Consider the following 23,102-nt stretch of genomic DNA (forward strand, 5'->3'; position numbering starts at 1 on the left):
GGCGCTTTTCATGTCAGTCAGAGGAAGCGCGAGCAGAAGCAGCGGGGAAATCTCGTGAGCAAGTCTGCGGTGATGGCAGCTTTTCTAAACGTGGCAAGTCTGCAAGCCGCCAAAGCGCTGATGCGGCACAACCCACCCCACCCCCCCACGAGCTCACGACTACGACTGCAGACGAGCGTCTTACACAACTAAAGGCATGTTTGAGGTTCCCCGGGGGACGCGGTTAAAGTTGATGCGCTGTCCATCTAATTTTGTGTCATTAAGGAGGAATGATGGTTGATCTTGCTTCAGGGCTGAAGCTGGAAAACAGTCTGTTCTGATAAGGAGGAGACTAAACTCATGAAATAGAAACAAAACAAGCTTATCTGGAGGCACAGAACAGCAGCACTCATCCAGGCGAGGAGATGAAAGTCAAAATAAAAAGGCAGATGTGTGTTTTACGCCCAACATCCTTAAATCTTAGATGATCACATCTAAAAAAGGTCTTTGTGACAATATCGTGCTTATGGCAGCAAAAACGCCTGACCAGGAGGGAGAAGTGAAACGTGCACTGAGGAAACGGCCAGCCCTGACAACATTAAAGTTTATCTGTGACCATGCTGACAACTTCTGTTAGCGAGCAGCAGCTTCAAGGCGACTCAGTGAGGCGCAGATGTGGAGCTTTCACGTGCGCGCCAGTGAGCTTTGGGAATAACGACTACTGAAAAGATTAGAGAAAACTTTGCGTCAGAGGTCTTGATTTATTCTGGTAAAGCTCTTCAAATGATGGCAACTGTCTGCAAGGAAGCTTAACCTCATAACAAACAGTCATTAATCCTCCTGAAACTCATCTGAGTTTTCCAAAACTGAACAAACTTAAGTTTTTGGCATCAGATGTTTTTAGACAGTAAATCTGCATAAATTGATCTTTAATTCTGTAAACAGCAAAGCCACTTTCAGATGGACTAAATTAACAGCTTCATCGTTTCCAGGAGAACATCACTCAATTCCTTGTAGATTCAAGTTTTTCTTATATCATGTAACGCCGACAGATCAGATCCACCTCTAAACTTAACACAAAAAGAGAGGAAATTTGTGTTTGGTGGATTATTTCTTTGTTGTAACGATGCTTCTCTGCAATAAACTTTATTCCGTGGAGTATTTCCTTTTTAAATGGCGCCACATTTGTCAGGAACATGCAGCTGTGGGATGAGTATGTGGGTTATACCCATGAAACATCAAACATCCTTCACAGCCAGTTGGTTGGCGCTTCGACCAATCAGAGCAACGGACGAGGTGATGCACCCAGAGCGCTGGAAACGAGAGAGTTTGTGGAGAAGAGTAAATTAAACTTTTTCCCCATAGCATGTTGGCCAAACAGCAAACATATCTACCTTACAAAGGAATGATTTGAGTGCGGTCTTTTATTCAATGTTTGCAGACTAAGGCCCCGTTTACACGGGGCAAAAACAGAGGCGTTTTCATGCGTTTTAGCCGTTCGTTTACACGAAAATGAAACTCAAAGCCCCCAAAAACGATCATTTCTGAGAACTCCGGCCAAAGTGGAGATTTTCAAAAACTCCGTTTTCACATTTGCGTCTAAACGGAGGAAAACGGAGATTTAAGCTTCAGAACGTCACATTATGCACCAGAAACTCACCAGCGTCATGTGTGCGACCTGTGTTTACAATTAGTTTGGCCACCGTCAATATTTTCTTGTATTTTACCTGTTTAATATTCTATATAAAAGACTCTCGTTCCGTCTTGGAAGTAAAGCCTGAATTATGGTCGCGCGTTAAATCGACGCAGAGCCTACGGCGTAGGGTACGCGGCGATGCGCGCCGTACGGTGTGCGTCGCCGGGTACCCTACGCCGTAAGCTCTGCGTTGGTAACGCAGAACCATAAATCAGCCTGGAAGTTACACGTGTCATTTGTTGATGTTTTTTCCAGGATTCTGATTGGCTGGCATAACGTTAACAGCGTTTTCATGCGAGTCCGTGTAAACGAGGATATTTTTGAAAACGTAGAGGGGAAAATATCCGTTTTTGTAAATACCCGGCTACGTGTAAACGTGGCCTAAGTCAGAATCTTTAACTGTGAATGAATGACTGCTAATCCTCAGCTGCAGCCATCTACGCGTTTACCTCCACGCTACGTCGCCGCTTTGTCGTCATCACGTTAATCCCTGACTATCTTCCAAAATGTATTACCCCCCCCCCTTCCCGTGATGACATATTTTTATGTATTTTTGCAACTGTTGAAAGTGACACGTACCCTCTAATATTCTGTTAGGAAAGATGTCTACGGTATTGTCCCCGTTTAAAAACAATCTTCTATTTTTACCCCCCACCAGATATCCGAAGCTGAAGGTTTTGTGCTCTACGGGATTTATTTTCAACCTCTTGGACTTTGTTACACTGGGCATGCTCAGCAGGCTGATGAGGTGTTAAGGGTTGGATTAAGACCCCCCCTCTCTCCGGGTACTGGTGCTGTAAAAGCCTCCATGCTGTGGATGATCATGTCTTCACTGCCGACTTTCGTCACACATCAAACTGGAACACACACCTAGCAAAATGATCCTAAAAATGAAGCTCTGAGCCACATTTGTGTTTACCGATTATGTCAAACACACATCACAAACTGACAGTTTAATATGCTAACAACACTCATTTTATGTGCTACTTCTGTCTGATTGTCTGCCGCCTGGCTGATTAGTTCCCTTTACAGACCAGTTACAACAAAACCAGAACCGTACATGTTTCCTTGGAGGTAAAACAGCTCAGACACGTAGTTAAAATGTGCAGGCTGAGACAAGCTCTCTCTCCTCTCTCTCCTGAAGCAGAGCCAAGAGCAGCTCATCAGAAATAAACAGCCAATATCTGCTGTGCGTGATTGGCTGCGGGTGAAAACCCATGAACTTCCTCTTGGGTCGGGCCGTGTTACTGGGCCAGTAAAAGGCTGAACGAGTCGACGCACCAGGACTGGGGTCAGGGGATCAACGTTCGTGTGAACAGCACAAACCTGACAGACAACAGTGGTTAGCAGCCATGAAAACAGTGTTCACTTCTGGATTCTGCTGAACACCTGACTCACAGGACGCCTTGGTCTCTTCCGTCAGAACTCACCAGTATTGACAATAACTGGGTGAGCACTTCACATCCCAAACCAAAGAAAGAACGTTATGATTATCCTGGTTTTCTCCAAGTACACACAGTCAAGGAGCACGTGCACAACCATCTACAAGGCTCTGGTACCGGGTGGGAGTTAACGTCCTTCCACCTGCTCTGCTGTTCAGCTGCTAGTTTTAACCTCAACCTGACGTGTGATACCTGGGAAATATCTGTGCTCAGGGTCAGAACAAAGGAGTTACTCCTGATTTTCTTTTACATCAGCCACTGATGTCACTGATAACAAAGACGTGTTGTATGTTAAAGGTATTGTGACATCATTTTTATCATGCTTTTAACACTATTAAAAGTCTTGGCCAACATCCCTCAAATGTGTCTAAAAGAGTGTAACAAGAAAAACTTCACTCTAGTACTCTCACCGTGAAAAATGCTTCCTTTCCCCCCTTTCCTGTCAATCATTGCTCCGCTCCTCCTCCAAACCTCCTCCTCCAGCCATACGCTCACAGCGGCGTCGGAGCGACAGGCGAAGCATGCACGGAAAAGCAGGAGGGCGAAGCAGACAGTCCACAGCAAACAATCACAAAAATAAAGGCATGCAAGCAGCACTGTCCCCTTATCTTAAGTCCAGTCAGTGGCCGCGGGTCTTCTTAGCAGTTTTCCTCCAGTGATTAGAACAAAAGAGGCTCAACAGCTCCGTGTTAAGCCTCATTTATGGTTCCGCGTGAAATCGACGCAGAGCCTACGCCGTAGGGTTCAGCGTACGGTGCGCGTCGCCGCGTAACCCTACGCCGTAGGCTCTGCGTCGGTGTAACGCGGAACCATAAATCAGCCTTTATGGTGCGCTGGAGAGGAGAGGAGACAGGGAGCTGGGTGGAGGGGGCGGTGATTTAGCGGATCGTTACGTAACGATCCGCCACCAAACCACATGCGCCGTTTTTGCATAGTTATGCGGAAAATCCCAGAAAGCACACAATACACTGAATGTTAAAAGTTCGTTGTTTTTTGGGTGTAATTGATGTCAAGACACCCAACAAAACACAAAAAATCAAGAAAAATGTGTTTTTCATGTCACAATCCCTTTAAGATCAAGATGATCTTTCAAACTGCAGAGATCGTAGGATCGTCTCAGACACATTCAATAAATTGCGTCAACCTGACCGAGCAATCATAGCGGATTACAGGCAGCAACGCGCTTTCCTACCCGCCTTGTTTGTGTGTGTAGTAGTAGCACATAGAGAGCGATGGCTGAAAGCCAAACGGAGTTGGTCGCAAAAAAAAAAAATCCACCTCAATTTAATGGAATTGGTTTTGAGTTTCTGCAAGTTATCGAGCTCAAGCAAATGTCATTTGCAAAGTTTCCACGGAAATCGTTGGCAAGTCGGGGGCTAACACGATGGATCTGTTCTCCCCTGAAGAGGAAGCACCCCGAGCAGTTTGCTGAGAGCCGAACAGCGAGGGGCCCGGCGGCGCCGCAGGCTGCAGCTAGCCTGCTCGGTTTCAGTGGTTTTTCCTCACGTCTACATTTCCAAAACAGACAACATTAACAGGCGTTTGACAAGTCAAGCAAGCGATGGAAAGAGGTAACAGAAGCTGTTACCTTTTATCTCGCAAAGGACATGGTACCGTTCTAGACGGTAAAAAAATGAGGGGTTTAAACGCCTGCTTAAAGTAGCTGACCCGCGGTAGATGTCCAGCCGTAAATGCTTTTCCAATTATCTTTTTTCAAATTAAAATCCTGATAAAATCGAAATCTTGATTTTATTTTTAAAAGAATCGTGATATGATATTTTTGCCATATCGCCCACCCCTAGGCGATCGCTACTTTTACATTACGATGTAATTCGCCGTCTAACTTGACGTTAGGTATCCAAGTAAGTGTGTCCGTGTTGTGTTCCACCACACGTGTTATTGCTAAGATGCTCCTCAGAAATTTTGACCACGGATCCGTTGTGCTGAAATGCAGTTACTTCAGGTCCATTAGGGGGAGCAGTGGTGCACTATGACGACGATGTACGTCACACATGAAGCTCATCATGGATGCCTGCCCAATGCAGCATGATCAGGGCCGCAGGAAAAAGGTATGTCATAAGTGAGAATTCTGGCTTCAGAAAATGTTTAATAAGGCTTAAGCTTACAATGATAAGGCTCCTGTAATGTCACGACTTTTGTAATGGGTGTAAATAAAAACGTTCTTGTGCTGGAGACCTGCAGACTTCCTGTTCAGGGTTTCAACTTCCCCCCCGTGTGTGTCTGTTGTTGATTTTGGAGCCGTTTCCACCGAGTTCTGGGATGTTTTTCTTCCAGCCGGACCTATAAAAATATCCCGAACCTTCACAACTATGGAATTCATTTAGAATCCAGCGTTTTTTTCTCTCCATTTTGGTCCCAAGCAACTAAAACAGTTAACGGAAAATGTTTACTAGGTGGCTGCCAACTACGGTCTGGAACGGGTTTAAAGCCTTTTGGATGGAACGCTGGCCAATGACTTTAAACGGCATTGATAAGAAGAAGAAGAGTTCACAATAATACAGCTTTGATTCATTGTTTATTATTTATATATATATATATATATATATATATATATATATATATATATATATATATATATAATAAATATAAAGAAATTAAGTGATGTACCATCTTAAATGGTGAAACTCCCTTCACCTCATCACATGAGGTGTTTGTGCTGTTTCAGAAAACAACTTCTTCCCAGCAGTGAAGAAAAACCCTGCAGTTCCTGGATTCAGGAGCGCTCTGTTTATTTTCTTATCTGCGCTCTCGTTCGACACGCTGCAGCATCACAGCGTGACGCATCATCCGGAAAGCAACTGCAACTCTGCTTGAATCCCAGTCCGAACAGCATCAGTCAGCTGCAAGGGTCCAAATCCAGGTGCTGGAACCGTCACCTCCGGGGACTCGTCACCTCCGGGGACTCGTCGTGCTCAGGAACCACACAGAGGCTGAACTGGCCTCTCCAGTGGTTCCTGGACATCAGCTCCTGATTGCCAAGGAAACTCTTCTTCTCCTGGGCTCATGTCTTGAATTTCCAGCTCATCTGGAAACGGCACACTTCCAACACGGACTTTATTATATAAACAGAGACGACGATGGGATCTTCAGTTTCACATTTGCAGCATTTGCTGAGTTTCCAGTTTTACCCCAACAACTCTTTAAGTACAACTATCTGCTCCGCTTTGTTTTATTAAAGCACTCCAAGAGTGATCGGTTTTTATTTTATTTAAGAGAGCACATTTCTGCGGCGGTCCAGTTTAGTCAAGTCTCCAAGTAAAAAGAGAGGAGAGGGGGGAGGAGTCCTCCCATGTTTGTTTTACCTGAGGGTGTCAGGTGATCCTCAGATTACTTTGTTCACTCATTTTAAACTCATCTGAAACTATTTTCCCTTTGTGCGTCCTGAGAATAACCAACACAATATTTGTGTGGGAGTTCATGCACAAAAGGAGAAGATCTTCAGCGACTGGTTCAGAAATGACCTGCGGTCGTTGCCGTGAGCAGAACGAACACGATCCCGCTGCTACTGTTGAGACCTTGTTTTCTTTCAAGATCTACCAGCGTCTCACAGCTGAGTAATAACCTCACCGCCTGCGGACGTCGGGAGCGTGTGGAGGCTCGGTTTCAGTAGTTTTCCTCACGTCTCCATTTCCGTTCCAGCAGGTCGGCGGGTCACATGTTAGAGGAAACGGTTTTCTTTAATAATAATAATATCTTCATTAGTTTGAAACCCTGGCACAGGCGTTATAAAGTTGGGATAAATATCTAAAAGAGACATCACCCTTAAAACTTCAGAGAGGATTTGTTGTTTTTTCAGGGCAAAAGGGCACAAAGGTTAAAGAGAATTTGTGCATGTTCATGAGCCACAAGCCCAGTTTCTGCCAATCCAGGCCCCTGGGATCCAGTGTCCTGCATGTTTTAGACGTTTCCCAGCCTCGATGGACCCGGTTCAGATGATCGGATCACCACATGATCTCGTCTTCAAGGTCTGCACCAATCTGTTGAGCCACGACGCAGAGAAAAGATGTTAAATCTGCTTAAAAATGTGAGAGTTTTGGGTTGAAGCCGCACATATGACGATTTAACTGTTAAACCAACGAGGTTTTCTGTCATCCTTTAAAAATTCAGGAAATGTTTTCTTGTTTTTTTCACTGAAAAGCCAGAATGAGCCTGAAGGCACATCTCCTGCGAGAAAGAACCCTCAGTACAGTCCGGCCTCTCGGCTGTGCTCTGCACGAACGTGCTTAAAACACACATGTTCCCATTTACCCTATAAGGACGCGCACATGCGTGTGTGCACACAGACGCCTGCAGGATGCAGCGTTGGGACAGCACTTTTATTTATGGGGCAAAAGAAGGTTTGGGTAAGTCTGGAAAGCAGGAACATGCTATTTCTGGCAACTGGAGCCAGCTGAGCGCTGAGATCATTATTTAAAACCAGCTGTGGGAGAAATGTGGGTCAGGGGGGCAGGAGGACGAGGAAGGCAACATTTACCAAGGCCTCATTAAGGAAGAGACGGAGGAACGCAATGATATTCATGGCAGATAACGAAGACATGGACAAAGCAGCTGATATTCTTGTTGCAGATGTTAAATATTAGCTGTTAATCACTTTCTGGGGGTTAATAACTGCATCTATCCCAATGAACTGCAACTCAGACAGAAAAGCATCACGTTTTCAGGTAAAATGACTGCAGGTTTGCTGTAGTATCTGACTCTGCCACCAGGTGGAGCCTCACAGTTCCACGAGACTTTGATAAACAAAATATAAAACAGAATTCACTGCCCACGAATTAAGAAAAAACATTAATATAACTGTGAAAATCCTAATACTGAAGCAGAGTCAAGTTTTTTCCCTCCTCGCAATGTTGGTTGAAAGGATTAGTTAGCCACTGGATTCTAATGCAAATATCAGTCTCTGCTTGTCAATCATCACAAAGAAACTCGTCCTTGGCTGTGCAGATAGTGAGGATACGGTTACCGGGATATTCAGAGCATCAATACCCGTCCAAGACATCTGACCCAACATGTCCTGCGAGACTCCCAGCAGCTCTTCCAGTCCAACACAAGGCTGCTCTCATGCTGCCTGTCGCGACGCCACAGCATCTTTGATTTTTGCATATTAGAGAGACTCCGGCCTCGGGCTGAAATTAATTAACTCAAAATCTGCCACACTTTGCTCATTTACAGACATGTAATTTTAATCTCTGGTGCCGTTAAAGGAGCTTTGCTCAATGCACAACTCCAGAAGTCTAATTATTTCAGAACATCAAAGACCCAGAATCACAAAGAGGCTCCAAATGAAGACAAGCAGATTTGTTTTGTTTTTTGATGAACAATCTCTCTTCAGTCTTTGCCCCCCCCCCCACAAAAAAAAAAAAAAAAACTACTGTGCCATGGCAACCCAAGGTCCTCTCACCGCCAAAAACACTTTGATGGGGACATTTTGGTAAGAAAAGCAACATTCTTGAGCAGGAAGGTCATCGACTCGGATTGAAACACACATAAACGTTTCTTTAAGAACGAGCACTTAGGCTTAGGACATCACAGAGACCAACGCCTAACCAAAACTCTTCAGAGGGAACCACCCCCAGCCCCCCAAAAACCCCGGCAGACGTGTTGTGTATACGAGTACTACAACCCATGTTTAAGCTTCCAGCCACATATAAAAGAAAAACAAAATCTGAGGTGGCATTAGACATTTATCTAAAATGGTCTTATTAAGTCCTTGTGGCTTTGAATTTGAAGTTTCCCGGCAGTGATGTCACCACATGCGATGTCAGTTGCTCATCAGCAATAACGTGGTGATTCAAGTGTCAGCCAAGTTGTGACAAGAGACCGCCAACCACTCACTGTAGAGCTGGAAACTGATATGAAATTATGTCTTACTTTTAAGAAGCTTCGTCTGGCTCTTGCTATCTCCCCTCCCAACTATTGGCTGATGCAACATCCCAACTAAGTAGTGATGCACCGAAATGAAAATTTGTGGCCGAAACCGAAACCGAAAATAATAATAAACACTTGGCCGAATACCGAACAATGGTTCTTTGCAGTTTTTAATTTATATTGCCAATTTTTTCACCATTGCATAAATCAAATAAAGGTGCAGTGAAATACCCACCAGTCACAATTTGTCTTACTGTAATTATTTTTTCCTCATAATCCTTTTTCATTTTCTCCCGTTCAAATCCAATTATAGGAGCTGTATGTAAGAGCAATAATAAAACGAATCATAAAATGACCCCGATATGTCAACAGACATTTAAAAATCATGTTCATTTCCAATACTTATGTCACTGACAACAGCACTCAAGCCAGGATATTCCAGTTTAAAAAGAGGAGTTGCAGCCCTCAACTGATGTTTATGTTGTCATTTTTTGTTTTGGCCTGAAGCTCCACCCTCCACCTATCTCCCAATCACCAAGTCAGTATTGTTTCTGAAGCTCCACCCTCCACCTATCTCCCAATCACCAAGTCAGTATTGTTTCTGAAGCTCCACCCTCCACCTATCTCCCAATCACCAAGTCAGTATTGTTTCTGAAGCTCCACCTCCACCTATCTCCCAATCACCAAGTCAGTATTGTTTCTGAAGCTCCACCCTCCACCTATCTCCCAATCACCAAGTCAGTATTGTTTCTGAAGCTCCACCCTCCACCTATCTCCCAATCACCAAGTCAGTATTGTTTCGGCATCCGGGTTGCCAGCTCGGCTCTAATTATCGCAGCCATGGCAGCCTACGTTCCTGCTGCATTCTGCAGCCTACCTGGCAACCTCTGGTCGGGGGGAGGAGGGGGAGGGTACAAGCCACTCAACAATATTTTGAAAGTGACTGCAGTACCAGTTTTGGACATTTCTTACAGACGGCTCCTTTAATCGGGTCACGGCGGGGCTGATCTCCGCAATTTGAAGCCTTGTATAATAATTGTAAAAATCTGGTTATTTTCTTGGAGGATCTCGTCATATCCGACAGTGAGGGTTCTCCACCGCATCGGTAGTTCGGGCCCTTTTCTCTGCGGGTTCTCTCCCCGATCTCCTGCGCTGTGACCCGTGACCGTCTCCATCACCAAGCGGCTCTCCCAAATCCAACTCAGCCTGGATCATTTCTCGTGTCCTCTGCTTTTTCCCACATCCCAGTAATGATCTGACATGCTGACATGTTTGCTGCATTTAACACTGCACACTCCAGCTGTTCGCTGTTTGATTGCGTCATCTAAACACGCCACTATTAATTGTTCGTTTTTTTCCCCACTTATTCCACCGAACACCGAAAGTGTTTTTTTGCCATTTTCGGCCAAACAATTTCGGTTACCGAACATTCGGTGCATCACTAGGCTAAAGTCAGCTTAAGTAACTTTGATCTCTTCCGACATATCAACATAACATTCGTATCACTACGTCACACCACAACGATAATGAAATTGGCTCACAGAATTACAGAAGCAAGTCGGAGACTGAATAAAGTAATGACTCAAAAAAAAATATATGGGAGAGAGACTTGCCAAAGACTTGGGCAGCGCTCTAAAGCGACTGACCTAAAACCTAACAGGTTCCCTTGTTCTGCTTTTCCTGACTTTCAGAGATTCAAAGTTGACTTGAATTGTAATGAAACCAATTCCTCAGATGGTCTAGCTGTCATTTTAAGAAAGGTATGCCATTGCTTAAGCAGTAAATTAAATGGCTTGAAGGAAAAAGTCACTCAATAATTCAGTAAAGTCTGCCGTCAGTCTCTAGATTTAAAACAGCTTACTGGAGATTTTAGCAGACTCGGTTTGCGCTTTAACAGTATTTCCCGTTAATTGTTTTCTTTTTTTTTCTTTTTTTTTTTTTTTTTTTTTTTTTTTTTTTTTTTTTTTTTTTTTTTTTTTTTTTTTCACCTTGTCTGCACACATATTATTGATTGATACCATGACGGTAGAAACCAAAAGTGTATATATGTGCATTATTACTATATGTAATATATACATATATATACGCACACATATGCGTACACATACATAAACATACACATACAAACCCAGTGTTTTTTTTTTTTTTTGGGGGGGGGGAGGGGGTGGGGGGGGGTGGTGACGACATCCACTGCCAATCCAGGAAGCAGGAACACACGGAGACACACGTCAAGCACTGGAAATCTGCAACAAAAAAAAAAAACCACAAACAAAGCACGAAACCGGCACGGAGCCATCCAAAACACGAACAGCAATCGACCTAAATCTTGAGATCTGATCGCAGTCTGAGCTAAGCTATCGCTACCGCTACCTAAACCCAAAAACTAGAGAGCCAGCATGCAGGTGAACAAGCCAGTGTGTATGTCTATGCGTGTGTGTGTGTATGTATATGATCATGCATGTGTGTGTGTGTGTGTGTGTGTGTGTGTGTGTGTGTGTATGCGTGTGACTAAATTACTATATGTGTGTGTGTGTGTGTGTGTGTGTGTGTGTGTGTGTGTGTGTGTGTGTGTGTGTGTGTGTGTGTGTGTGTGTGTGTGTGTGTGTATGTGTGTAATAAACCAAACAAAGCTCCACCTGAAGTGTATCTATAGTGGGGGAGGGGGGGGAGCAACCCCGCCACCCGTGAGACCAGAGGCCGACAAGGAAGAGCCCGGAACCCAGGCCACCGGCAACCCCACAGAGGGGAGAAGTAGGAGGGAGGCAACCCACCGCCTGCGAGGCCCCCCCCCCCCACCCGGCGGCGGCCGAGGGGGCCCGCGGGCGGGGCCCCCACGGCGCGGAAAGAAGCAGCCAGGGATCCCGCGGCGGCGGACCGCGACCCAGGCAATCCCCGGCCACCCGGTCCGGGCCGGACACGCGGCCAGGAGGCCCTCACCCTTCAGGCCAGCGACCCCCACCCGGCAGGGGGCCAGCCCGCCCGTTAATTGTTTTCACAACGCGGTTTACACAGGCCCCTCCGCAGTAATTAACTGGCAGACTCGGAGGGGGCGTAGCATTTGGTGTCATTAGCAACTCATTATGGTTCCACACCGAGAGGAGGAGAGAGGCGAGGAACAACAGGAGGTAGTGGACTGTTAACATTTAATGGACGATGAGTAAAAACAGTCATCCAGCTCTGCTGCAAACTGCATCAAACAGCTCTGTTCTTTCTGGTAAATACAGGCCGGCATTGTGTTTGGGGATCTCGCCAAAACTGGCCCCACCGCCACAAAGCAGTCTCTGTGGTTTCACAGGAACAACCGTTGGATGAGCCAGTGCACCCCCCCCCTTCCTCAGTGTTGAACCCAATGTTCTGGGAACACAAAAGGCTCGGCTTGTTGGATACAGATACTCAGCCAAACCAGCCTTTTCATGCAACTCGGAGCTCTGTGGGCTCCAGCGGCACCAACCAGAACGGGCAAGAAGTCCGAGTGGGCACCAGCACAGGAACTTCTGATTAACAGCAGCATTTTTATGCTTTAGTGGGGGGGGGCGGGGGGCAGCATGGGAAATAATGAGACCATGATCCCTATACAAATTGAATTTATCCCAAATATTTACAAGAATTCCAGTAGACAGTACCCAAGTAATAAATGCTTCCGAGAAGAGCTTCATACTAGAGCCCTGCGCGGGATTGTTTTCTTCATCCCGCTCCCGCTCCCGCTGAATTTCTGACCATTACCGCCCGCTCCCGCAGTGTTTATATCCACTCCCGCCCGCACCCGCAAAACTCTGAGAATTAATGCCCGCACAATAATAGAGATGCATTGATTTCGTGTCTTCTCCCGTCCCGCAAGAGAAATGTTGTCCTAGACAAATCTATCTGATTTACTGTTAACGTGATAATTGTGGAGCTTGATGGATAATTGACAGTTCATAGGCCACTTGACCAAAAGTTAGATGCAAATCCATCATTGTCATCATCACACAAACTGAATCACTTTGCCATTATACTGCCGTGGAGGAAGAGAATGTTGTTGACCGGCTGAGGTCCCAATCCCGCAACTCTCTTCCAAGATGCTCCACAGACACTAAACACAGTTTCTCCAAATACCTTAGTTTCCTTGCTTTGTCTTTGTTTTGTAAAGACCTTGTTTGAGGTTTTTTCCACGTCATTGATTTCCATCTTGTCACTAGACTACATCCTGATCCCACAGTGTTTTTTTTTTGCCGCCCGCAGCAAAGTTCAAACCTCCCGCTCCCGCGAGATTTGCGTTAATCCCAATGCAGCCCTCTACTTCATACCTCCACGTGCCCTCCCCGAGGCAGAAAAACAATGCTTCAGCTGCACCTCTGAACAAGTACCGTTGCAGCCGCTGCTCAGCAGCCTGCAGGGGAAGCCGGTACACCTGGTTCAGTGCAGGTTCCTGCAGTTTGTGTAGTCAGCTGCTCACAGCTGCACAACCGGCCAGTGACGAATAAAAGCAGCTGCAGGCTTTGTGCTCTGCAAGTTCATTTTTAGCCTCCTGGCTGAATAACATTGTTCAAGAGGGAGATTCTGTTTACAGTGTTGCAGGTTGTTTGTACCTTACAGGTCGTATAAACCGCTGCTAGTGAAAAGCAGTGCAAGGACAGCGACATGTTTCCTAGTGACTGCATCCTCACACAGCAACAGCTGTTGCAGGGAACTCTAACCGCCACCTCATTAAAACAGCAACACCTGGATCAGCTCACCTTTAAAGCAAACCTGGACTCCCTGCAGACGGCGTTCCTACCTGAGCAGAGGATGCCTTTGTGACGGGAGCAAGAGAAGTCGTCGCACTCGCAGAAGCTGCCGTAGATCTTCCCGAACTCCGACTCGTAGCAGAGACACTGGTTGCAGCTGCACTCGCCTCGCCCGCTGCAGACCTGCTTGCCCTCGGCCTCCCGGCAGGCGCTGAGCATCATGCTGCTGGCGTCGCCCTCCTGGCACTCGCAGCGGGCTCCCAGGTAGCCCTGATCGCAGTGACAGGTGCCGCAGTGATACGTACCTGCGGGGCCGAGAGGTCACTGGGGGTTAAGATTAGGCCTGTGTTGAAAAAAATCGATTTCCCAATTCTAAATCGATTCTCATATTAATTCCTAAAAATCGATTCATATGTCTAAAGATCGATTTTTTTTCTTTTTTTTCTTTTATTTATTTATGTTTTTTTTTTTTCATCATTACATTACAACTTTTGGTTATTTTTTTGTTTATCCCCAAAAAAGGAATGTTTTGTTGGACACGAGAATAACTGGTGCCATGTTTTTGCCTTTAAATATGTTTAAAGGTATGAAAACATTAAAGTGTTAGGTTATAATTGCATAAATTGTCTATATTTCATTACTTTATATACTGTCTTGGGGTTACATTTGCAAAAAATGCTAAAAACCAAATGCTCAAAATTAAATAGACCGAAAATGGAACAAATAAAAACGGAATGTGGGGAAAAATTAAAACCGATTTCATCCGTCTCTGTTTCCTCCCTGGATCTGTTTGGTAATTCTGACCCACACGATGTGTCTGAAAGCAGTTCTATCAGCATTCTGGGAGCTGATTGGTCCTTACAGCATCATTACCTGCCAATACTTGCTGCTGAATCTCAATATAATACTAGTAGTAATATTTTGCATAACTACAGTCATATAATCCATGCAACAGCTCAAAAAACAGTTTTAATAACACTAACCCAAATCAATTTGGAATCGAATCAAATCTTGATAATCGATTCTGAATCTTAAGAATCGGAATCGAATCGATTCTTGACATTTGAATCGATCCCCAGCCCTGGTTAAGATGTGATGCTGTCGTCGGGGACTAAATCGGTCACACCTGCCGGGCTCAGTGTTCATCTGCGCTCATTTCCTTGAGCGGGAAAATGCTTCCCATTTAAACCTGCATACTTACTACAAACACAATATCTAAAAAATAAAATCTGCACAGTTAGATTGATCCCTAATAGTTGAGACTTGTGTCCACAGCTGAAACATCCAGTTTTGATTTATAGTCCAGGAACTTTCCAGCGGGACTGTCGACCGCTAAATCTGAGAGGCAACAAGCCTGACAGCGCCGATTTAAAAATAGTTCAAGTATAATTTTACTTTACATTACTGCCAAAAACAACCACAAATGAAAATTTGGAAATAGTTACACCAGAAGGCATATTTGGACCAAACAGTTCCCGGCTCTCTGGGGAGTTCTGGGGACTGAGGACGTACAAGCCAGTGGCAGGTAGGAAAAGTTAAGGCTTTTATAAAGGCTGATGTTACAAACTGTTATTTTATTCCTCACTTTTAACCAGTGTTAGACTCTCTCTGTTGATGGGTGCGTCGGATGTTAAACTTGTAGGTTCTAACAACCAACATTTTGATACATTTCCAGTTTCGTCACAGAAGATTTCCTCATGCAGGCGAAGCTGCAACTCTGAAACAGATGCGTCAATAAAACCAAACCAAATGAAAGCAGTTCTGTGAGAGACAGTCGGCCACAGCTGCCATCTTTAATTTCAAGTAATACGTCATTATATGGCCCAATTATCTAAGTATTCCTAATATTTTGTGTGGCGTTTCAAAGTTTGATTAAAAAGTTTGATACCTCAGAGTGCACTTCGACTCCCAAACTGATTTTATGTTCAATCACCAACTTAAATTCCTGCAGAGCTGATGGTGGGCGGTTCTTGATCAGGTTGACCAATCAGAGCAAAGGAGGCTTTTAAGTGGGAGAACCAGGGAAACCATACAGCTGCCAGTGAGGTCAGGATTGTCGGCATGTTTTAAAAATAAGGTTAATTTGAAAATATGTGCAAGTTAATTGTTTCATCGTGGCTTAGAAAAAAAAATAAATTAAATTAATAAATTATCCTTTCAGCCTGCAAGAAGTCCACTCATACAGTTTGCATTTCAGGGGATTTCCATCCATCTGACTGATTCTCACTAGTTTCTCTGCAGTTCAGCTGTAATTGAGGGGGGGGGGGGGGGGGGGGGGGGGGTACCGCCAACATTTTTTCCAGGAATTAATCAGGTAAAATCTAAAATGTGTTAACAGATCTTATTAAACTGAAACCAAAATAGGTCCAATAAATACTAAACCGGGAGACTAAGCTGTGGTACCGATGGAGCTGCAGATGCTGCTGTTGACTTTGGCATCCCGGCTGCAGCCGCAGTCGCACCGATAATCCACCGACACCTCCAGGTGGTCCTTGAACCCCACGGGCTTGATGGTGAAGCTCTGTTTGGTCCCGCGGGGAGGACAGCTCCTCGCCTCCACGTTCACGTTGAACGACACCTACGGTGGGAAGAAACAGAGCCATCACTGGACAGAAAGGGTTTGAAAACAGCTTCTGGCGGCGGAAGGGAAGGACTTCCTGTTCTTCACGCCAGGTTTATCTGATAGAGTCCAACCAACACGGAGGCCCGCCCCGCAACTTCCAGCCGGTGGGAGTGAACTACGCATGACCCTGCATTGTGTCACCGTGTTTACATCCGAGGGTTTATTCCACCCAGAAGAATTTATAACATGCTGCTGATGTGGATCTGGCTTCAGAAACTGGGACGGGGGAACCAACACCCTTGTGTTTTCTCTGAGGAAGGAAGTCCTGACAAGAGAAACCCCAGCATGAGTCAGCTCTTCTGGCATCGCCCCCACATTCACTGGATCACGGGGCTCCCCCACGCAGAGCTCAGGGCTTTTAGCTTTGATGTTACCTTTGTGGCGTTACGCTTCGGTGATTCCTCACAGCGAGGCGTCAAACCGGTTTTATCTTTCAACTCAGCGCTCGCAGGAGGAGACTCCAGAAAAACAAGCACAGGTGGACGGCGACGCGCCCCCCTCTGGGTTGTAACTCCAAAGCTCAGCTTACTTTCCATCACTGGAGACATTTTCGTACATGCCATCTTGAGCTTCTGAAAAGCCACTAAAGTCCCCGACCTTATTTGGTCAGTTCTTTAACTCTAGACAGCCACTGTCAATGTTTTTCTTCTTCTTTGTTTATATAAATCAGGACTATTTCAGGTATTTGTCATGAACAACAGGTGTGATTGACTTAAAACAGTTTTGCTTTTTACAAGGGCAAAGGTTGTGCTGACCTCCGACCTCTTGGTGCTAAATAGTGAGCTGGAAAGCCACCGGAGGCCTAGCAGTAACTGTGGACCAGAGCCGGTGACGGCACCAGGTCTTCACACCTCGGTTCAGTCAAAACAAGACACTCTGTAAGTGACCTGGAACTACACGGTTAGTGCATGTGGCGTGAACAGCTACAGGGTGCTTGACGTACGCTTGAACACTCATTTATCTTGGCCGACCCGACGGAAGGGCGTATTTTCCTACAATGTTTTCTTAAGAAGCACTTGCTCCAAACTTTCAGCACCAAAGTGATTTGGGATTTACACATTTTCTTAACTTCTCTTCGTTTTAAATCAGTCATCGTAAGTAAATTTTAGGTAGTACTGCCTGATGAGATCATCTGACAGGCATTTTACGGGCAGATTCTGCAGCTTTGGTTCAGCCTTCAAACAAGAAATGTCTTAACAAATATGCAACTGATGTCAAATGGATGTTTAAATCCATTCCAGGGTCTAAAAAGCTACCATGCATGTGTGCATCTTGGCGTAAAAAGAGCGGGAAGCAACCCAGGAAAAAAAAGAAGGCAACAATACAAACGCTTTCAGGAAACAGGAAGAGCCTTCGTCACATGTCTCCCAGAAACCCCCTCTACTCAAGAGCGGGAAGTCTAACAAGTTAATAAGCTGCACAATTAAATTTACTGTAAATGTGAGTCGCGAGGAGGCCGGTCCATCCATCCAAACACGTGGCTCAGTGGCACAACTATGTGGTTTTGGAGGGAGGGGGGGGCTAAGTCGTAGTAGCAGAGGCTGGTAGAGGACGGTGTTGAGGTGAAAACCTCACTGGGAAAATCAACTGTAGGTTGTCCTGCGGTCAGATGAAAGAGGAGGGGCTCTGCAGTTGGAAGTAGAAAGATTACCGAAACATCTGACAAAGACTTTCCTCGTGGTAGAGAAACACACCGGCGTTACCGTGGATAAATCTTTTCAGATGATGGAATTCTTATGACTGCCCCAAATTCAATTAACTGGGATAAAACCAGTGAATGAGGTCAAACAAAACCACACATAACTAAATTCAAATGATTCTGATTTGTTTGGACAAAAATCTTTTAATAAAGAAAGAATGACCCGTGGTGTGCTAGCGCGGGCTCGTTTTCATTCAGTCTGCCAGCGCAACAATGAGGGCCATGTCGGCTTAACTCCAGTGCGCTCCAGCTCGCCTTCCTCCTCCCGCCAGTTTCACAGGGCTCCCCCGGCCGGCTTTTGTGCGAGGTCGTTGGGATGCGACGTCACGCTCGCTGGTTAGCTCACAGTGACGCTGTGACTGACACCTGGGCAAGCGGACCGGGTCGTATCCCCAGAAAAGACGGGGAACCTTGGCCCCCGGCGGGCTGAGCTGCGATCCCAAAGATAAAAGACAAGAGTGAGGCCTGACACCCGAGAGCCCCCTTTCATTCATCCAGCCTCAATCACCCCCCCCTCCTTGCTCCTCCGTCGCCAGTTCCCATCCCAAAAAACGTCCCTGGATAATAAAGCAGCAGAGCGAGGAGCACAGAAAGGTGGTGGGGGTTGGAGGAGGTCTGAGAAACAAACCCCTCCAGGCTGAAGCCTCGCTCCGTCACCGCATGGATCAAACTGCCCTTTGTAAACTTTTTCAATGGATCCAAATCTCACTGGGAGTCCCCAGCAGAATAAAAAATGACCACCAGAGTAATTAACATGTACCATCATCCTGCGTCAGCTGACCTGCACAGAGAGACAACGACTGAGACCACTCAGGCTAACAACTGTGGAAATTACAGTTGACGTACTTTTTCTCTTTTCTTTCCTTTTTTCTCTTTTTTCTCTTCTTTTTTTCTTCTTTTTTTCCTTCCTTTTTCCTTTCCTTTTTAAATCTTGACATTTCGACTTTTTTCTCAAAATTTTGACTTTTTTCTCAACATTTGGACTTCTTTCTCGAAATTGTACTTCAATCTCGACATTTCGACTTTTATCTCGACATTTCGACTTTTGTCTCTGCATTTCGACTTTTGTCTCTGCATTTCGACTTTTGTCTCTGCATTTTGACTTTTGTCTCTGCATTTCGACTTTTGTCTCTGCATTTCGACTTTTGTCTCTGCATTTCGACTTTTGTCTCTGCATTTTGACTTTTGTCTCTGCATTTCGACTTTTTTCTCAACATTTTGACTTTTTTCTCGACATTTCGACTTTTTTTCTCAACATTTCGACTTTTTTCTCTAAGTGCATAATGAAAAAAAATCTTCCCCCAGTTATAACTAATATAGATACATGCAGCAGGTGTTCATTCTAAGGCTTATACAAGACTTTTCATTTTTTGCGGCTCCAGACATATTTGTTTTTTGTGTTTTTGGTCCAATATGGCTCTTTCAACATTTTGGGTTGCCGACCCCTGACATAGACTTAACCCTCTCCGTTACCGGGTGTACCTCGTCAGTTTTGTGCTTCCATGCATACATAAATCACACGACTGCCCTGAACCATGGGAGCTCACGCCGACCGGGGATCTTTCCCTTCTCTGCAGTCTGGACACCAACATTAATCCGTCTGAAACGAAGCTGGTGGTAGAGCTTTAGTGCGTTGTGATTAGGTGCTGCAGGAATATAAATGACAAATGGTCAAAAGACGCATCACTGACAGGCTAAAATATATTGGAGTACTCGGTATCAATTTTAGAATAAGGGATTATAGGGGACCCGAGTGAAACCAAAACCGAGGAACTTGTAGGCGATCGTGCCGAGGATGAGGTTTCTCAGATTAGTGACGCTGTTTGGGATAATCCGGCGATAATATCGGGTTGTAATCTAGTGACTAGTGACTGAAGTCGGGAGCCTGTGGGCATCAGTTCCCTCCCTGGAGACACTTTTACAGACCTTCACTGCAGCCAGTTGCTGCTCGTTTGTTGGTCCTTTCAGTTTTGTCTTCAATAACAGAAAAGCTGCTCGGACTGCCTCTGCCATTGAAGTATACTAAATTTCTATACCTGACACAAAAAACACAAAAAACCTGACACTGTTTTCCATCAGCAGCCACCATGCCGGTTTAAAGGTTTATAGTGTTGGTTTTATCGCCAACCAAAGGCTTCCTACACATGACTTCTCCCTGAACTTCACACCGGTAGCTCCAATTACACAACAACCCGGTGCCCGATATGAACTCCAGACCTTTTAACTGCCTCAAGTTTGGACAAGACAAGACTAGAGCAGCTGGTCTCAGGCAGAGCTTCATCCTAGATATGCTGCTATAGAGCTAAGCTGCAGGGTGCCCCTCACCCCTCCTTCTCTCCTCCTCTTCTCTTTCCTTTCTTCAGATCAACCCTCAGTTATTAATTAGAAGTATCTCATCACCATCATTGTTCTCCATTGTTCTTGTAGTTTGTTGTGCTGGTCTGCCCCCTCCTTTTCTCTTCTGTGCATGTTTGCAGGCCAGAGCTTCAATAGCTGCAGTCCCCCCTCTGACCACCTCAGTGCCTGCTGTCTACACCTGTTTATATAGTCGTCCTTTAGTCCACCAACTAACAATGTATCAGTCACATGTACCTGCTCATGGATAGGTAATAATAAAAACGTCTCGTCTTTGACCTTTGACAATACATCTGTGCCTTTCCTCTCTGTCTGATCTCTCTTTTCCTGCTCTAACCAGCTGGCCTCCGGCAGGAGGGTCCCCCCTTATGATCCAGGTCCTGCTCAAGGTTACTTTCCTCCTAAAGGGGAGTTTTTCTTGCCACTGTTTGGCTTTAGGTTTTTCTCCCACTAGGGGAGTTTTTACCTGCCATTGTTTATGTTATGTTTATGTAATAATTGCTCAGGCTTCACGTTCTGGGTCTCTGGAAAGATCCTAGAGACAACTTCTGTTGTAATAGATGCTAAATGAATAAAATTGAATTGATCCAAAGAATCCAGGAATCAATCACCTCAGCCACAATTCAATCCTACAGTAGAGCAGATAAGATGTTTAAAGAAAGGTTCAGAATGAGGATGAAACCTGCACGTTGGGCATGTTCCAGCTGGTCCCAGAACGTCTTGTATGACTGACAGACGAATGGGTCTGAAGACTGGAGGAAAGACAACTGCCCGTTTTTAACTGGATAATATTTCTTGTTGCTACACTTTAGAGATTATGGCTGAAACTCTTCCTATACTTTTGCCTCCTATAGCTTAACAGACTACTGCAGAGTTGTGTGATTGATTTTAAGCCCATTTTTCCTTCAAGCACTGAAGAATTATCAAGCGAAACACAATTTGTACGACAGACAAACAATCACAACATCAGAGTCACGTCATCGTCCCAACAGCGATAACATTACTATACAGGTTTATTCTGTCTCTGGGGAGTGGCAAGATTAACCCTCCTCCTGCTTTGGTCTAATTAAACCACACGAGGAAGTCAGCCAACAAGGATTCAAAGGTCACATATCTCAGTTTGTTTGCTTAATGACTCATTTCCTGCATTTAGAAAATGCTGTCATTATGGCTGTTAGCAGAGAAGCTGTACGTCCTGAATTCAACTTGAAGTTAAAGATTCATCATGGACAACAGACCTAAAAATACATCAAGAGTTTTTCTGGATAAAAGGGCCAGGTCGGGCCTGAAGGCAGAGAGTTTTCACAACAAACAGAAGGCACGCATGCCGATGCCTCCGTGTCTGACCTGCAGGAAGTCACTGAGTACAAAGTGTCTTCCACAAAATATTAAATGTGACAGCTCTGTTTGGGTTTATGAGCATCTGTCTGAGTCAGGATTGGGCGAGGCAAAAGCAGAAGAAAGCACATGCTGTGCTTTAGCAGCTTTACTGCAGCTGAAGTCAAAAAATGGTCGTGCAGAGTCTGTGATCTACTGGGCTGGAGCCGGTTAAAGTTTGGTTATGTGCTAAACGTAAACATAATACAGTCACAGGAGATGCATCATGTAACTGTCATGGTCAGGAACAACAACGGTTACCCAACGCCTCACGGGAGTGCAGGGAAGATGATGGTTAAAAAAAAGATGTATGCAGAGTACTTTCTGGTGCAAATTCAGGAATCAAATTTGGCTCCTCCCCCAATTCTGGTCAAAAAACTAAAAAGTGATTAATCTTTACACCTCATTATGTGCGTACACACACACACACACACACACACAACACACACCAGGAAGGAACGTAGCCCAAGAACATGTCAGGTATAAGATATGAACAAGCTGCAGAGAAATACACCACCACTGCGATCTACCGGGTCATTAGACTAGACCAGGGGTCGCCAACCCGCGGCTCTAGAGCCGCATTCGGCTCTTTAGCGCCGCCCTGGTGGCTCCCTGGAGCATTTTAAAAATGTTTGACCTTTTTTTTCTTCTTTTTTTTCTTTTTTCACTTTTTTTCTTCTTTTTTCTCTTTTTTTCCTTTTTTCTTCCTTTTTCCTTTCCTTTTTAATCTCGACATTTCAACTTTTTTCTCAAAATTTTGACTTTTTCCTCGACATTTCGACTTTTTTCTCAAAATCTCGACTTTTTTCTCAAAATCTCGACTTTTTTCTCAAAATTTCGACTTTTTTCTCAAAATTTCGACTTTTTCTCAACATTTCGACTTTTTTCTCAACATTTCGACTTTCTTCTTTCCTCAGTTCTAACTAATATAGAAACATTCAGCATGTGTTGCCTTCATTCTAAGGCTTATACAAGACTTCATTTTTTGCGGCTCCAGACATATTTGTTGTCTGTGTTTTTGGTCCAATATGGCTCTTTCAACATTTTGGGTTGCCGACCCCTGGACTAGACTGAAAGGGATGAATCACAACTTTGGGCTTTCTTCTCCTACTACATTAACATTTAACTAGAGAGAGTATGTTGGATAATAATGGTCGGGACAATGGTCCCACTGTCTTGCAGTGTAAATTCGGCGAGTGATGGGGAAGGGGGTTGATCCGGCAACTTTCCCCATTTCCAACTACTGGCCCGTGGATTATTTTCTACTGGGCTGCACTGGAAGAATAAAACATTTTTTATTTTACTTCCTACATGCTTTCTTGTCTGCAGTCGTCTTGTG

The 23,102-nt window shown here is 44.9% G+C and overlaps 1 protein-coding gene across 1 annotated transcript in view; it reads right to left on the reverse strand.

The window, feature by feature from the left end:
* The window catches only part of itgb5 (integrin, beta 5), a 63,179-nt gene that overhangs the window by 22,521 nt on the left and 17,556 nt on the right, over positions 1-23,102 (reverse strand). Inside the window, exons 10-11 of the mRNA XM_061723160.1 lie at positions 16,113-16,287; positions 13,760-14,014 (exon numbers count right to left, since the gene is read on the reverse strand). Of these exons, the coding sequence (XP_061579144.1) occupies positions 13,760-14,014; positions 16,113-16,287 (430 nt within the window). The remainder of the gene's footprint in view (positions 1-13,759; positions 14,015-16,112; positions 16,288-23,102) is intronic.

The sequence above is a fragment of the Cololabis saira genome, chromosome 6 (genome assembly GCF_033807715.1).
Source record: "Cololabis saira isolate AMF1-May2022 chromosome 6, fColSai1.1, whole genome shotgun sequence".
In the NCBI taxonomy this organism is placed as follows: Eukaryota; Metazoa; Chordata; class Actinopteri; order Beloniformes; family Belonidae; genus Cololabis; species Cololabis saira.